The sequence below is a fragment of the Pezoporus occidentalis genome, unplaced genomic scaffold, assembly GCF_034315485.1.
Source record: "Pezoporus occidentalis ecotype Australia unplaced genomic scaffold, CSIRO_AGI_Poc_V1 ctg32, whole genome shotgun sequence".
Classification (NCBI taxonomy): Eukaryota; Metazoa; Chordata; class Aves; order Psittaciformes; family Psittacidae; genus Pezoporus; species Pezoporus occidentalis.
The window spans coordinates 407,788-423,832 of record NW_026915158.1 but is presented as its reverse complement, the minus strand read 5'-3'; the positions used below and the strand labels follow the sequence as shown (position 1 = coordinate 423,832).

At 42.4% G+C, this 16,045-nt stretch overlaps 1 protein-coding gene across 4 annotated transcripts in view; it reads right to left on the bottom strand.

The window, feature by feature from the left end:
- AFF3 (ALF transcription elongation factor 3) overlaps positions 1-16,045 on the bottom strand; it is a 321,011-nt gene that overhangs the window by 79,290 nt on the left and 225,676 nt on the right. For all 4 annotated transcript variants that reach the window (XM_062628534.1, XM_062628535.1, XM_062628536.1 and 1 more), the window contains one exon: positions 12,111-12,162. In XM_062628534.1, the coding sequence (XP_062484518.1) occupies positions 12,111-12,162 (52 nt within the window). The remainder of the gene's footprint in view (positions 1-12,110; positions 12,163-16,045) is intronic.

Genomic DNA, 16,045 nt, shown 5'->3' with positions numbered 1-16,045 from the left:
CCCAGCTGCTTCCCCAGGGAGAGGTTGTCACACCGCAGGATGTGGTGTGAGAATGGGAATGGGACCATGTGGGCGGTGTGCAGTGAAGACCTTTGCTGCTGAGATAAGGGTGTGTCCACCTGCAAGGTCACTCTCACCTGACATCACGCTTACTGCATTCTGGGGAGCTGTAGAGCACTCCTGGAGGAAGGTACATGGTGGTTGCCACAGCTGGAAGGCTGAAGGAAACAGGCTGCTCTGTAGCCACAGGCCATACGGACCTTACAAGAGACCTCAAGAAAGCAAGCATGGACTTTGATGATACTAAAAGCCCTCAACGTGGGGGCATGGGGTATGTATCACTCTTGTATTTCCCCCAGATCCCTCATTTTGAGAGAGAGAAAAGAGCTGGATACTTTCTTTTCCAGTCTCAATAAAAGCTGCATGCAGGAGGGAAGAGGAGAGGACTCTTATCTTGACCTGTTTAAGGTGCTAACTGTGTGGTGTTGGACTGCAGTCTTGATCAGTTTCCATCCTGGTGCATCCAGTTGCTGACAACTTTGAAAAGGTGATACCTTCTGGGCAAGAAAGTGGGTTCAAATGACAGGCAGGGCAGCAGAGAGAAATGGACAAGTGCATTTCAGTGAGATCGCACTTTTTCAATTAGCCTCTCATTTTAAGTTCTTTAATAAACGTCCTTTGCATGGGGCACCTCAGTCTTTGCCTGGTAGTTGCACATTCTGTAAATGAGGCTATTGATTTCTTTCTTACACCACTTGAAAATACATCCGTGTCTGACTGCATATTTGTGTGACCCCCTGAGTTAGTAATGGCCCCATTTCCAAATGACGGGGGAATAAGATCCAGTCGCAAGTTTATTCTTCCTCCCTGGAGAAACAGATCTATTGCCTGCAGTGAAAGGCAACTATCTGGCAATTTTAATTCTAGCCTATATTGCTGCCCTCTCCGGGAGAGAGTGAGCTGTTGTAATTAAAGGTAGTTAGCAGTTCACTAGCAAGTATAAACACTTGCAGCCACTAATTACAGTCTGCTTTCTTGTTCCCCTGCTACAGGACTGAGCTGCTCAACTTTGGGCGAAATATCTGCCCTTGCTTCTCACTAACAGTTTTTTGTGCCCCCATTCAGACTCATTCATGAATCCCCATGCAGGGTCATGACCTATTGTTTGAGAAACTCCTGGCTATAGAAACAGCTTTCTGTGATTTATTATGTTTCTAATATGCTGGTGTTATCTATGTAACAATATAAGCAAAAGGGTGGTACTTACTATCAATACTGCCTGCATGACTATTTTTTTAATAGCTTGATTTTGATTGTGCTATTTAATTTGCATTTTATTTTACATCGTTAACAACTTTACTGAGGCCAACTCATCATCCACCAAGGAAGATGAGAATATGGTTCTACAGCCTTTATTATTTCTGGAAGTAAGTGACTACACTGGTTATAGAAATATGGGATAAGAAATAATTTTAAAGTTTGATATTGCTGACAGAATTTAAAGATCTCTAAGACTTACCACTAAAAAGGGCTTTATGGGAAGCTTAATAGTCTCTTGATAAGTTATCAAGCATGTTCACCAGCAATGAGTATAATCCTGAATTTTCAGTTCATGGAATCAGTGGAGTTACTGATGGAGGAAGGTTCTCCTCAATATGAACACGGATATTGGAGGCCAACTCACCACATAATAACTTTAATGCTGAGTAGGAAGCAGGAAAGGGAAAAAAACAATCACTTAGTTGACTCAGGTACTTGGGCTAGAGAAACCAGCCGCAGTAAATGAGATGAATGACTCTGTTTCACTACATCAAGAGTTGCAAATTACAGGATACCGTCTGATTAGACTTCTTTGACCCCCACATGAGTTGGTTACAGAAACATTTAGGGCAGAGTTTCATTGATCTGCCTATAGTTCATTAATCATTCATGAAAGATTCTAGCTGTACCCCAAGACTACTGGGACAAAGCAAGTTTTCAGCCAGCAGTAGTCATGGTTAGGTTCTCAATCTCAAGAGATTGCATCTCCTTTCTCCATCCTTTATTGCAATGAGCCAGAGCCTGGGAACATAATCAGCAGATATTCAGGTTTCAGTGTGTGTTAAATGAGCTACCAAAATTACTTGAAGTGTCACAAGTTGCAATCTGTTGTGGAAGGGAAATCAAAGAGGAAATTAAATACTTTCATTGTAATTGGGACTGAGCAGCGAGCTAGCTCGTTGTAATTGGGACTGAGCAGTGAGCAGAACGGGTTGAATACAGCTATTGAGCTGGAGATACAGGAGCACTAAGAGTGTCCCCAGGAATCCCTCGTCTTTTTTTTTTAATCTGTTTGGAAAATAATTGCTTCATAAACTGCTGGGCTTGCAGGCATTTTTGGATTGCAATTGAGATGCAATTGAGAACTACCGAAGAATGTTCTGCTCGGCTTGGAAGAGTGTCTTGGAGCCACTGCAGGCTGACTGTAGATGCATTTTTCTATACCTCAGCCATGACATGCTTTGGTAAATAAAAGCCAATAAATTGACCCTTGGCAGATTCAGGCATTTTGCTTTCCATTTTTCCTGTCCTGTGGATTAATCACTGTTATCGTGAGAGAGCTCTGTTACAGCAATTGTATGGAGTTACACAAGTTACGCCAGAGACTTCCCTGAGGTGGCACAGGTGTACACAAGGTGAGAATTTGAACCATTTCTTTGGTGACAGTTTAACAACATGTACTCCCTGTGCATGAGTAAACTGCATTGCTTCCAGAGCAGCTTGTTTGTCTTCCTCAGGTGGTAGGTGCTGCCTTGAAACTATGCAGTGAGCCATTTATGTCCTAAGTCAGCATCTCCCATATTAGCAACCACCCATGCTGCTGGATGCCACCTTGTACTGGACTGTGGTTAGTGAGCTGTAGATGCACTGTTTCCAAGCCAGGGTTAAGGAAAGACGTCATTACTATATACTGCCATTTGGGAACCAGACCAGAGCAAATACTTTTTATATGTCTTCTTTCACGTTTCACTCTTCATACATCTTCCATGTTGATTCTGTTTTAATTTCCTAAGGTCTTGTTTGTCTTTAGCTTAAATGCAATTTTTTCCTAAACTAGTGAAGCCAGGAAGAAAATTCTGTGAAGGGCACAACCTGACTTCATGCCGCAGCTTGGGCCACAGGACTCTCCAAAGCTTTTCTGCTGCTTCAGATCTGGGAGCTGTTGTGGACCTAGAGCACAACTTGTGGATAATCCACTTATGGTGAACCCAGCTCAGTCCAAGCACATGCATGATTTTTCACTTTACGTGTTAAGATGTGAGTTTATTCCAGCTTTGTTTATAGGGACCTTCCTCTGCTGGAAATTATACCTTTGCCTGTGAGAAAGAGCTGCTTTCCAGCCTCTCGGCTCCTCTCCCTGTGCGGGTGTTTATAGACTGTGATCCAGCCAGTCACCAGCACAGCTTCTGACAGGCTCAGTTCACTGGGTGGATATCTTTCACCCTAAGGCATGTTTTCCAAATGTGTTAGGCGTCCTTCACCTTCGTCTTGAAAACCTCTTCAGTTTTCAGTGTTCTCCTTGAAGAGTGTAGAGCTGCAGTGTTGCAATGGTGCTCTCATGAGGGCTCAAAGCACAAGTAATGAAACCCTCTCGCATCTACAGACTTGCCCTGTTTAAATGCCTGTGAGTGTCTTGTGGCCACAAGAAGCTGCCTGAGGAGCTCAGGTCAGAGAATTTATCATAAATGATTCCTAAAGTGCCTTCTCTCACTGCATTATTCTGTTCTTCTCACTGTTCCTAGGGGCTTTGTTTGAGGATTGCCTTCCAGAGTGGCTGTCTGAGGGATTTAGAATCACTTGTAAAGTGTAGCTTGAGTGTTTCTCTGTAAATTTGCAATATAAATGTATGAATGTGATTTTCACTGTCCAGTTGGTATTCATGTAAAATTTACAGGCTGTAAGACTTGAAAGGGTCTCCCTTCCTTCCCCTCTTGGAGTTGGTTATCATCAGAGCCACATCTTTTAAGAAACTATAAAACTCTTTCTGGATTTCATGATTTCTCCAGGCCTTTCAACACCTCAGTATTCATTTTTCACCCTGGAGTTTTATTATTGTACTTCTGGCGTACATTGTTCTTTCTCCTCTGCTTTGCCTATTAATCCTTATTAATCTTCAGGGGCAGCACAGTCTAGTGACTTGAACATGGCAACCTGCGAGTGAAAGACTCAGGTGCTAATCCTGGCTTTGTAACTGACTTGCCATGTGGCTTCAAACAAGCCACATCTCAGTCCCAGTCTCCCTGTCAGTTCTACAGAGATAATAATTCTTGCTTAGCTCTACCTAAATACCTCTCAGGGGCATTGTATTAAGTAGTTAATACTTGTAAAGTGATTTGGATCTCCAAATTACTGTATAATCAGCATGGGTATTAACCATACAGAGAATTTTATAGATCTGTAAATGTTGAGGCCCCAACAACCATGCAGAGTTTCAACACAGATGAGTTAGCTTTCATCTTTTTCAGTGGAGATGAGCAGAAGCAAAATCCATGGTACTTAACGTTAATAAAATGGTTATTTCCCAACGACACTGGAGAAAGGTCTCAGTCACTGCAAGTGAAGCTGTGGTCACCTCCTCTGTTTCCACGGAAATAGCCTCCTTATTCAAGAAAAGGTAACTTGGTTACAGTGCTGCTTACAAAAATATTCAGTGTTGTGCCACAGGCTTTACAAGATTTATTGGGGAGACAAAAAGCTCAGAACTTCAAGTATAATTATCCCAAAACCCTGTATATGTGAAAATAGGGGAAATACAAGTCTAAGTTCCCCAAATAGTGGTAACTCTGCCTAGGGAGGTGCTATGTAGACTATGATGCTTTTGCTACTACCCAAGTATCTGCTTTGACTGTGCTAGGAAATACAAAAGAAGACAGGGGGATAACATCCTAGGCTGATTGAAATCAGTGGCTAAACTCCTGCTGACTTCAGAGGAAAGAGATTTCATCCTAGGTGAAGGAGAAATTGTAGCAATGGTTTCACAGTCTGTATTTCTTAAATGCTAGTTTTGATGGATTGGCTGCTGGCTCTTTTCCTTATTTCTCGTCATGTTCTAATACAGTTGCTATTTCCTTTATAATGTCCTTCCCCCCCCCCCCCCCCATTTCTTTTCTTCATTAATTTCCTTTCTTATTCCCCTAATCCCTTTCCCTTTTCATGTTCCTTTTGTTTCCTGACATGCTCTCAGCTGCCTCTTTCTCTGTTTCTGCTGTCATCCATCTCTGTGCACCACATCTCCTTCACACAGCTTTTCATGCTGACCCCAGACCAGCCTGAGCTGAACTGCCAAGGGGAGAGGAGTGAGCTTGATCTTCTGCCTTGCAGAGAGCAACAGGCAGCTCCTAGAGAGCCTGTGAGTCTGTGTTTGTGTGTGTGCGAATGTGTGAGAGATACACAAGCAGGGTATGTTCTCTTCTTACAGCTTCCAATAGCTGCAATATTACAAATGACAGTAATTTGTGCTCTAAATTATTTGTGACTCCTGGTTATTTAACTGTTCTCTTACAGGCACACTGGAATGAATTTTCCTGAAGGCAAAAAGTCTCATTGTGGCCACATGAGTGGTGTGAAGGCTCAGGCACAGTGAGGGCTCTCCTCAGCTGGAGCAGAGGTGCATGGGCTGAAGGGCTCACGATGGGCAGGGACAAGGGAAAGCCAGCCTGGAGATACGGAAACTAATCCTTCTTTATGCCCCAAATTAGCCAACACTGCTGAATTGACTGCACTGGGATATGTTCCCATGACAGTCAAAGCAGATATCCATACAGTAATTCCAGTTCACAAGGGGAAAAAAAAACTAAGCAAAGATTTCAACAAGATGGGGTTAAGGAGGTTATAGCAATAAAACCTGTTAGGCTTGGAAAAAGGTGATACCAGAGGAAAAGGGCAGGCTTTGGAGATTTACTAGAGCTAAAACTTAGCTTAATCCTAGCATCCATATAAAGAGACAAGGAAGATGCACTTGTACTTCAATTTTATTTTCCAGACTATTTTTAGAGGTTTGCTATTCAGGAACATGGGGATCAGAGTGCTGTGTTTGAATTTCCCCACATTTTGTGCATGTCCAAGAGCCAAGCTGATCTCTAACCTTTTTCACTGTCATTCATGGTGGTGGCATTCAAATTTAGAGCTTGATCCTGCCTGCCAGACATTGAATCTGATTTTGTAAGATAGGCAGTGATGTGAGCCAAGTTTGGCAGGACAAGACTGAGCTCTTATTTTGTTTCATCTGACAGTTTCAGTGAGGCAATCTTGGTCTTCTTGTCATGCCTTGTGGAAGTGCAAATTTAGATGTCACAGAGATTTTAAAATCAGAGCTGGCAAACCACAAAAAAAGCTTGACTCAGCTGGCTTAAATCTTACTCTGGATTTTAGTTAAATTGGATACCAAAAGGATTGCTTCTTTAATACACGGGAAATAATAGACTCAGACTGAGTTAAGTAAGGCGGTTACAGTGGCTATTCCTCCAGTCTAAAAATGCACTCATGCTATAGAGACACAGGGCTAAGCAGAGCATTTGGATTAAGTACAAAACCACCTGAGGTTCCAGCCATTCCTTAACCCCAAACTTAATTTTTCCACTTCTGCTTATCTCTGCTTTGTGCAGTTTTGATTGCAGTCAGACTTCACATGGCCAGGCTTCATGAAATAAGTTTCCTATGCTCAGTGGAGTGAGAAACTTCTCATCAGAAAGATTTTTCTTTTTCCCATCCAAGTTTATGAGGGTATTTTTTGAGAGAGAAATTAATTCGTGGGCTTTGTAGTTTTTTTTTCAGGGCTGAGTGTTCTCATCTCCTTTTTCACTCATTTTTCCTTCTGATCAAGCATCAAGCATCATGTATTGCGCTGATGAAGAGGTGAATAAAAGGGGGCACAACATGAAAATTACTTAATGTGGCTAAAATATTTGGACATGCCATATGTGAATGCAATTAGCACTGCCTAAAAATAGTTCTCATGATCAACAGGGCTATGCAGTGGAGAGTTATAATTTGCCCAATATAACTTTTCTCTCTAGATGTACATGACTCTGCTCTCTGCTCAGTTGATCTTTGACTTCAGAAAGCACTGTCTTAACAGAGGAGGTCTTCTGCAAAGAAAGCTCATAGCCACTTTACCCCTTTTTTAATTTACCTCAAAATTCATTACAGATGGCTTCAGATTAACTGGAATATTCTGCATTTCATATGCTGAAGTAATGCTTATAGTGACTCTGCTAGAAATTATTCCTTCTGGAAGAAGGTGGATGCATGACCATTCATTCCAGGATAATTTTTATCTTTTTACTTGTTGTCAGTCCATATCCAAAAGTAAGAGGGAAAAGTCCTACCCCGCATTAAAAAGATTCTCTTTACATACATCCTTTCTCACTTGTTTCTGGCTACCACTGAGGAAACAAACCATGATTTTATGACTGAAAAAATTCAATAATTTCCTAATGCTATTTACTTAGGGACCTGGCCCCACTGCTGTTGGCAACGTAGACAAACTTTTGTTCTGTTGCAACAGTGGGATGGATTTGGCTGGTCCTATATGCCTACACTGCAGAGAGTCCTGCCAGAAATATGCATTTCCAGTGCTGAGCCGTGTCACCCCTAAGCACATACACGATGGGGAGGAAACATACACATCTATGGAGGTATGTTTGTAACTCGAATTATCATAAAATTTTCTATCTCATCCATGGCCAGGGCGATGATGGAACACACACAGCTCCCCCAGGGCCAGCAGCCCACCCTGGCTGTCCCCAGGTTGCTATGGATGGGTGGCAGCCCCAGGACCCCTGGGAAGACACAAGCTGGGTGGGCTGCTCTCACCCTGTGGAACTTTGGGTGGTGAGCCAGACCAGGATGCTGAGACTATTATTTTATCACACTGAAGCTGTTCCTAGTGAGCTTTCTTGAGGCTGTTCTTCCCCCGGGGTCGCCTGTGAAGGGACATGGCTTTCTGTTTGTCTTGGCTTGCCTGCAGAGGGGCTGGTTTCACTCACACCACTCAGACCCTACAGGCCAGCCTGTCGCTGTCCCTTCTTAAGGCAGGCAGCCACTTGCAGGCAAACGCTGCCTTCCCTCTTCCTTTGGTACAGGGCACATGAGCAAAATTAATGAACCCAAGGGGACTGTTCACTGCCTCCCTGTGTACTGTGCATGGAGGGTGTCTTCAACCCCTGCATTTACGTACTGGTGCAGGCAGATAGTCATGCAATTATTTAGAGCAAACAAAAAGTACTAAAATTGGGACTTTCCTTTCAAGATACAGCAGGATCTGGAGTGCAGAGCCATGTCCCTGAGAGTGTGTTCTTATTGCTTCTTCAACTTCTGTTTATACAATTTTACAAAATTTTGGCAGGAATCAAGAGCACATACCAGGGTGTTGGCTTTTATGAATCCCATGGGATGTGAAAGTCAAGCTGACTCGGTGAACTTTGGTTACATATTCCAGACAAGCACAATGACTCTATTTATTCAGACTTGGCAGCCAGAATGCAGATTGACTCTGTGGGTAATAAATTTTCATAGCCACAAAACTTCAGCGGCAACCAACCTGATCCCGCGCAGAAAAAATGCATACAAGGAAGCAGACTTGGGTTGCAAAAATATGTTAGATTATTATTCCATGTATGCCTACCAGTCAGTTAATTTATTTGGCTATTGATTGACAAGAATTGCGCAAATGATGCCAGAGATCTTTTTCTCCTTAAAAGAACTACTTTCTATTACAAAATTTTCATGTTGTAAAAGGACAAGTAGGTGGGAAAAAAGAGAATTGATCATATTACAACTGACAATCTCCTTTTAATATTTCACCCAAGGCTGATTTAAGTTATCCAGTGACCTCTACGGAGAAGAGCAGGGTATTAAAATGGGGACTGTTTCATGTGCTATGCCACACTTCAAGGAACCAAAAGGCAATAACCACCACACTTCAGTACTCTGAACAATCTTAAATACAATTTTGACATCTTCATGCTACAAAGCTTCAGATGCTTTCTGGGAGAAACGATGATGAAAATATTACTCTATGTGTTATAAATCAAAATGAATTGGCTCTTTAACTTGCAGATTTGTGTTAACTACCTTGGTATCTGTTAATTGCATGCTCTTCAGATATTGATTGGGGATTAAAAAGTACATTTTCTTCAATCTGTGTGATGTAAAATATGCCAACAGGAAATTTTCCTTCTGCATATTTGATCTTATGATCACTGCCTGTAAAATTGAAACGATGAGTTTAAATGGATAAACTATGCTCATTAAAGAAGAAAAATACATTTATGTAATTAAAATTAAGAGACTAATATGTGTGGATAATGTAATTACTGTCGGCGCACACACACTCAGCTCAAACACAGCCTCTTTTGCCTCTCCTGGGTCTGTGAATCTCACTACCTTAATTGCCAATGAGGAGGGAAGGGATGGGAATGCCTTGCCCACTGTGGTCCCAAAGCTCTTAATCATGCCTCTGTCTTGCATCTGGCCTTCGTCATCTATGGCTCACATTCCCTGGGTCAGTCACAGCCCTCCAGATTCCAGCTCTGGGAGCACAGAGGCACCTGTCTCCCTTTGCACCACTTCAGAAACTTTCCGGTCGCTGCTTGGCGATTTCCAACAGGAAAAAAAATCTCCTCCAAAGTTTTCAGAATCTTTCCCCTAAAATTCCCAGTTCAGAAATTAGCAAAATTAAAAGTTTCGCAGTTCTTGTACAGATCACCTTCAGCTCTTTGAGAGATTGGATTACCTAAATGAGTTTGATTGCTCAAAGGTCAGTTAATTACATAAGAAATATCTAGGAATCACTCATGTACTGTTTCTATCCCTTCATCTTTGGTTTCTTTCTTTCCTGTTCTCAAGCTTAGGAGGAGATCTGAGATTAGAGAGCCTCTGAATTAGAAAGTAAAATGACATGGGGTCTCCCACTGATATTTAGCACAGGTCCATGTTATAATCCGTGCATTTATTGGCAGAGAGGACCTGTGTTATTCTTTTTTTGGACCCTATTTCCAACTAGGAAGATGGAAATGTAGTGTTTTGTTTATCCAGCAGGCATATTTATCTAGGATTGCTTGTTAGGCAAATCTTCACATCTCAGCTGAGGCTCTACAAAGCATTTCATACAGCAGGAGCCAGCCTGTGCTTCCAGGAGATTTTTATCTGTACAGTCAAGTTAGAAAAAAAAGTGACTAGGAACAGGGACCAAATCACAAAGTAATTGCCGATGGTTGCTCATGCTAGGGCCCGTGATGATTAGAAGTGAGTAATGGGATCTCAGCTCTGCTCTCTGCTGTGTGTGTAGCAAACTCTGTCTTGGCTCTGCAAAGCTTGTTTGAGCACTGGGGTGAAAGACCCAGGCTATACCAGCTGTACTTTAAAACTCTGCTTACTCAGCGAAGACCTTGTGTAGCACACATAATACTGAACAAGTCAAGTGCACGAAAGATGTTAACAGTTGTAAGTGCTGACACTAAACTGAAGGTACCATGTCTGTATGTCCAAACAGAAGCTGTTTTCCATGATCCCTTCTCCACTTAAACTTACTAATGTTATCTCCCACATGATAAACATTTTCACATGTCCTTTTCTGCTTGCTATGAAGCAAACCTGAATTTCAGCTGTCTGGCTCTGCCAGACTGTTTCATACTCACATCCATCTCCTTTCCAACCTGAAGGACAAGCCATCTCTCCTGATCCCTGGCTCCTCCCTTTTGGTGTGCTATTGTTATTCTTCAGACATACTTTCTGTCCCTCACTTTCCTTTGCCCTACGCTGTCTATGCACTGTATTTTAAACTATCTAGACAAGCAGGAAGAGTAATTAAATGTGAAGCATTTCAGGATGAAATACATTAAACAAAAAGAAATCCTATAAATATGTAAATAATTGAATTTATGTCCTGAATCTTCTGAACACCAAGAAGCTTTGCTCAAAATAGATGAAATAATGGTGTAGTATAAATATTAAAAGGTTTTTGATTTACCTGTTGTTTGGAATATATTGTAAAACAGAGACTTCTAATAACAAGAGTTAAAGAAAACCCTGGAAGAGCTTCATGCCTACATACCTAGAATTTGTCTAAGATCCTGAATTTCAGAAGTCTAGATAGCTCCAGTGACCCCTCACTGAAATAATCATATTTGAAACCCTGTTACATCCAAGTCTGGATCCATCTGTGAGATGCAACCAGGGGCAGTACTTCCCTCATATGCTCTGTTGAAGGCACAGGGCATGCATTTTAGTACAAGAGAAAGGGAAGAGGCTCCTTCTCTCTCGTCCCCAACCCAATCGCCTCTGACAGTATTCTGAGAAGGAGAGAGTATGGCATAACTCTGCTTGGAAACGAGGCAGTCAGCTGGCCATTGAAAAGTCAAGATCCAGCTCTATTCTAGTGAGCTTGTAATAGTTAGAAAAAAAACATTGGGAGACACCTTCCCCCAGCAACAAACCCAGATCTCTCAACACACGGAATATTTGGCTGACATATCTGCTCCCAGCCAAGTAGTTTGGTGTCATTAAAACCCAGGCAAGTGCCCTAATTGCTGTGTTATGGAGTGGATCAAATGCACAGCTAAGGCTTTCTCCCAGCTGTCTTCAGCTTTCTTGGCACACATGGGCCACACAGAGACAGGACTGAAAATGCTCAGGGGAGAGGTGAGGACTGGGGGGATGCTGGTGAGGCTCTAGGCAGGTAAGAGGAAAGTAGCCCAGCTGCTAATACTTGGGGCCAGCTCATGACAGTAAAGTTTGGCCTGAATCCTTAATGCAGAATTCCTGATTCTCCCTTCCTTGGCTGCTCTTTAAAACAAAACAAAATCAAATCAGGAGGAGGCTGATACAAAAACCTTCTGGGTCACATCAAGGTAATAAATCAAGAGCACTGCAGACTGTTCCCCACCAATCCAGCAGTTAGCACACACGGGCTGGCTCTGAGCAGCAACATCTGTTACTCCAGTTACAGTACTGCCATGTATTTTGATAACCTTTATGTATGTTTTGAAAAGCATTAGCAAAATATTTGCAGTAGCTCAGTTTCCACATGAAACATGCTACAAGTGACATGTTAGTTGAATGGTTCTTACCTGGTTATTCTCTTCTTCATCGCTGCTTAACTTGAGGTCATCTTCTAGCATTCTGGAAAGCAAGCAGTGAAATAAATTATAATTTACAAAAATGCTTCAGATTTGATATTTTCCTCTGAGCTACTGTAAACATTTAATAATTTAAAGAAAAAGAAAATATATTTTATCCCAGAAACTGTAGCTGTGATACTTCATAATTTTTTCTTATCCAGTTGCTATCAACCAACTTCTTAATACATTTCCTTCTATTACTGCCCAAGGGAAAATGTTTACTAGAGTAATAATGGATTTTGCAAAGGTTCTTGTTATTACAATCACTGAAAAACAATTTTTGTATGCTAAAAATAATATTTTTGATGCTGACAGGTCAGTAGTCTCTCTGAAAGGAAAATTTTGCTCCTTTTGGCTTTCAGCTTACAAAACAGAAGTAGATATTTACACTGGCAGTACTGCAGCACAAAATAGATTCAATGATGTTTCCCAAAGGCCATTTTTACTTTATTGCATGTTTGATGTAAAATTGACATTGACTGAAACAATTAAAACCAAAATATATTGTCTCAGTGCACAGAAGAATCCACAAGGATTTCACTGTCACATAAATGTAAAAAATAAGGCTTCTTCCCTAATGGGGATTTCATCCTCCCTTCCCATATCCTTTCCTCAACTTGCTTAAACTGGCTCACAAAAAAGAGGAGCTTGTTTTTACCTCCAGGCATTTTTTTTTTACAAGCTGGGGTTAAGTAACCAGCAGTTAAAGGAGTTGAAGAGGTGGAAAGATTTCCCCCAGAGCTTCAAAGGTCTTCAAGAATGGCACCTATTTTTAAAAAACGCCTCTGTTAATAGTAATAATAATTCAGAAAGTTGCTATTTTTTCCTGCGCTGTGGGAAAAGAGAATCTGCAATTTCATCTTGACTCCAGCAGAAAGCTTGGTGAGCAATTCAAACGTATCCTATGATGTGGGTGGTCCCTGGAGTGCAAATATCTCAGGAAGACATATGTAGTAATTTCTAAACCACCTCCTTGCTCTTGTGCCTAGATCTTCCAAGAGTATGCCTGAAAAGCGTGACACTTACATGGGCTACCCGGTGTGCTGTGTCTTAAAAGAGCACGGAGCATAACCACCCTCTCCTCAGCTCCTCACTATACACACAGTGCCTGCCTGTTGCTGCCATCACAGCTGCTTCCCTGTTTCCCCACAGCACCTTTTGGGGAACGTAGGTGTGTAGGAACAGGATTCAAGGTCAGAGCAGAAATTCCCACTAGTTCATCTCTTAAAGACTCTTGTCTTCCTATTCCCCCACATTTCCTTCTACTTGTGCCAAGATTTTTCCTCTGTAAAACCAACATATCACATTGCAATTCAGACACCTCAAATATATAAGACACCCATTGAGTTAGGGGAACTTAACAATCTCAAAGCAAGACTTGCTCGTGTTTTATCTGGAAATATGTCCACAGGCAGGAAAAAGCTTTCTCTGTCATCTCCCGAGTCAGCAAAAACTCAGTGGCTGTATCAATGCAGCCACCATCCAAGCTAACAAGCCCTGCTGAGAAGTGAGCAAATGGGACAGGTATGAATGACAGGATATAACTCCTAGGAGCTAAAATATGTCAGAGAAGCAAAGCTTCCTGTAAACACTGCAAGATCCACATTGGCTTTGGATCCCAGGGAGCCAAACAATCTTACAATTGCTCAAACTGAAAAAGTTTGATCTTTTCAGGGCATCCTTGAGAAAATAGTGCTTGAAAACAGAAAGCTCAGATCTGGAACTGACCAGTACGTGATTAAATGTGATGAAATCGGCACTCATTGTGATTTAACCAGAGAGAGATGGTCTATCAACCTCTCCTTGCTTGCATGTTTTAGCCTGTCTTTATTTTTCCTGTCTGTTTCTCATTTCAGAAGCACTGCTCTCCAAGAAAAGCACTGCTTCCCTGGGGCTCATGGCCCCTTTTGGAACTGCCAACAGAGTACAAACTATCTCCTAATGCGGAGGATAGGAAAAAACAGGTAACCATAAAACGCTTGCTTACTTGCTTGCTTTTTTTCTGCTGAGTGGGATCTGGCCTGTTTGATCCAGGTATTTGTCATAAGGATCAGGCATCAGGTTAAGACAGCTTGCCAGTGTAGAGGTCTACCTTGTAAAGTCAGGAGCTGTGCAGGTATAGCCTCCACGCCTAAAAGTTTTCACTGATTTCGTAGTCATCTGAGGCCCTGAGACCTGATCTACAAAGCTACAGCCAGAGCAGGTCACACTGCCACTGGTTGCTTCAGCTTCACCTGCCAGCAGTCCTGGACTAGGAGACTCACTGAACATGAGGCAGCTCTCACAGCCCAGGCTGAAGCATGGCCTGGGTGACAAGGAGGTATTTGTGTTATAGGGACTCCAGTAAGCTAGATCAGTTTTGAGTCTGGGTGCTTTTGAGGAACGCTTCCCTTCAACAATTCATTTCCACCATCACAATAGCGATTTAAAAAAGAAGTCCACATCTAGACCAGCAGACCACACTTGAAGATAGGCAAAAGAGAAGAAAAACACTTTAAGCTAAAGAGAGGCATTAATTCGTAATTTATCTGAAAAGCACTTTGGCACAGATTCAGCACAGAAGGAGCTTTGGTACACCCTATGTTAGCAGAGAACTTCAGGTCATATTTAAATCAACCCATGTTCAGGATGAAATTTCTTTACATATTCTGGCAAACTAGTAAAAGGATGAACAGACAAACACATACTTAAGGCCATGTGCAAATACAGCCTTTTCAACACAGCCTATCTATAGTTATTTTCTGTAACACCTTTTTCAGAATATGCAAAATTGAGGCCAGGAAGTGACATCGTTCATGAGCTTTAGGATTTTTTGGAATGGACTTGGCTTTGATGTGCTTGGGCACTGGTAAGAAGATGAGTAAATATAACTTTGTAAACAAAAGCTAGAAAAAGGAAATGGTACTCGATGCAGCTCTGAAAAGCACACACCACTACATAAGGGCTTCTGCACTTGAAAAGAGCACATGCGGTCAGGCAATCACTTTGCAGAACCTAATTACACATTTTTAGTGAAATCTCTGCAAAGTCGTGGAGGCAGCAAGGGGTGGGATGCTTGGATGGGACCGCTCACTGCACTCTAATGCATTCGTTCCTTTCTCTGCAAAGAATGTGACAGGTAGAGACAAAATGAAAGGAAATGAGGATGAGTTTGGGATATTGAGGAATGCCTCAGCAAGCCACCTGGTTTCCTTCTCCAGTAGCCAATTAAGGGGTTGCAGCCTGGGGTGCTGGGCCGCTCATTTACAATGGGAAAGGAAGAGGGTGAGGGGTTACTAGTCTTCTGGAGGGCACCGATATCCAACATCTGCCAGTTTCAATGTGACTGCATGTCCAAATCTCCCACATAGCTCATCAGAAAGCCTGACCTGTTTTATGTGGGGGCTGCTCACTGTATTGGTCCAGCAGGCTACTGAGGTGGGGTGACCACGGGGGGCACTGCAGAGGGACCCTGCTCACCCCAGCATGTCACAGGGCCAGAAGATGCTCCTGGTCAAAAGTACCCAGGGTTTTGGAAGGGAGGGCATTACAGGCTTCCCAGGAACTACCTTGCTCAAAGGGAATGGTCAGGTTGAGACTTGCAACTTCACTCTTTCATCTGTCTTTTTTCCTGATTTGTTCTTGCTGGAAAGTCAGGACCCGAGCAAGGATCATGTACAGCACCAACCAAAGTCCAGGGGATGCAGGAAGACATCTAGTTTCTCCTCTGGGAAGCAACATCAGCTTTCAAGTGTGAGGGTAGAGCCAGGGCCCAGATCAAAGATTTTGGGGTTTGAAAGAGCTGCAGGAGAAGGAGCTCCTGGGTAAGGGTTGTGGATTCGGATGTGGATTGTGGATGGTATGGTGTCGAGCGGAGATGGTCTTCAATAGCCAGTTGGGAATCA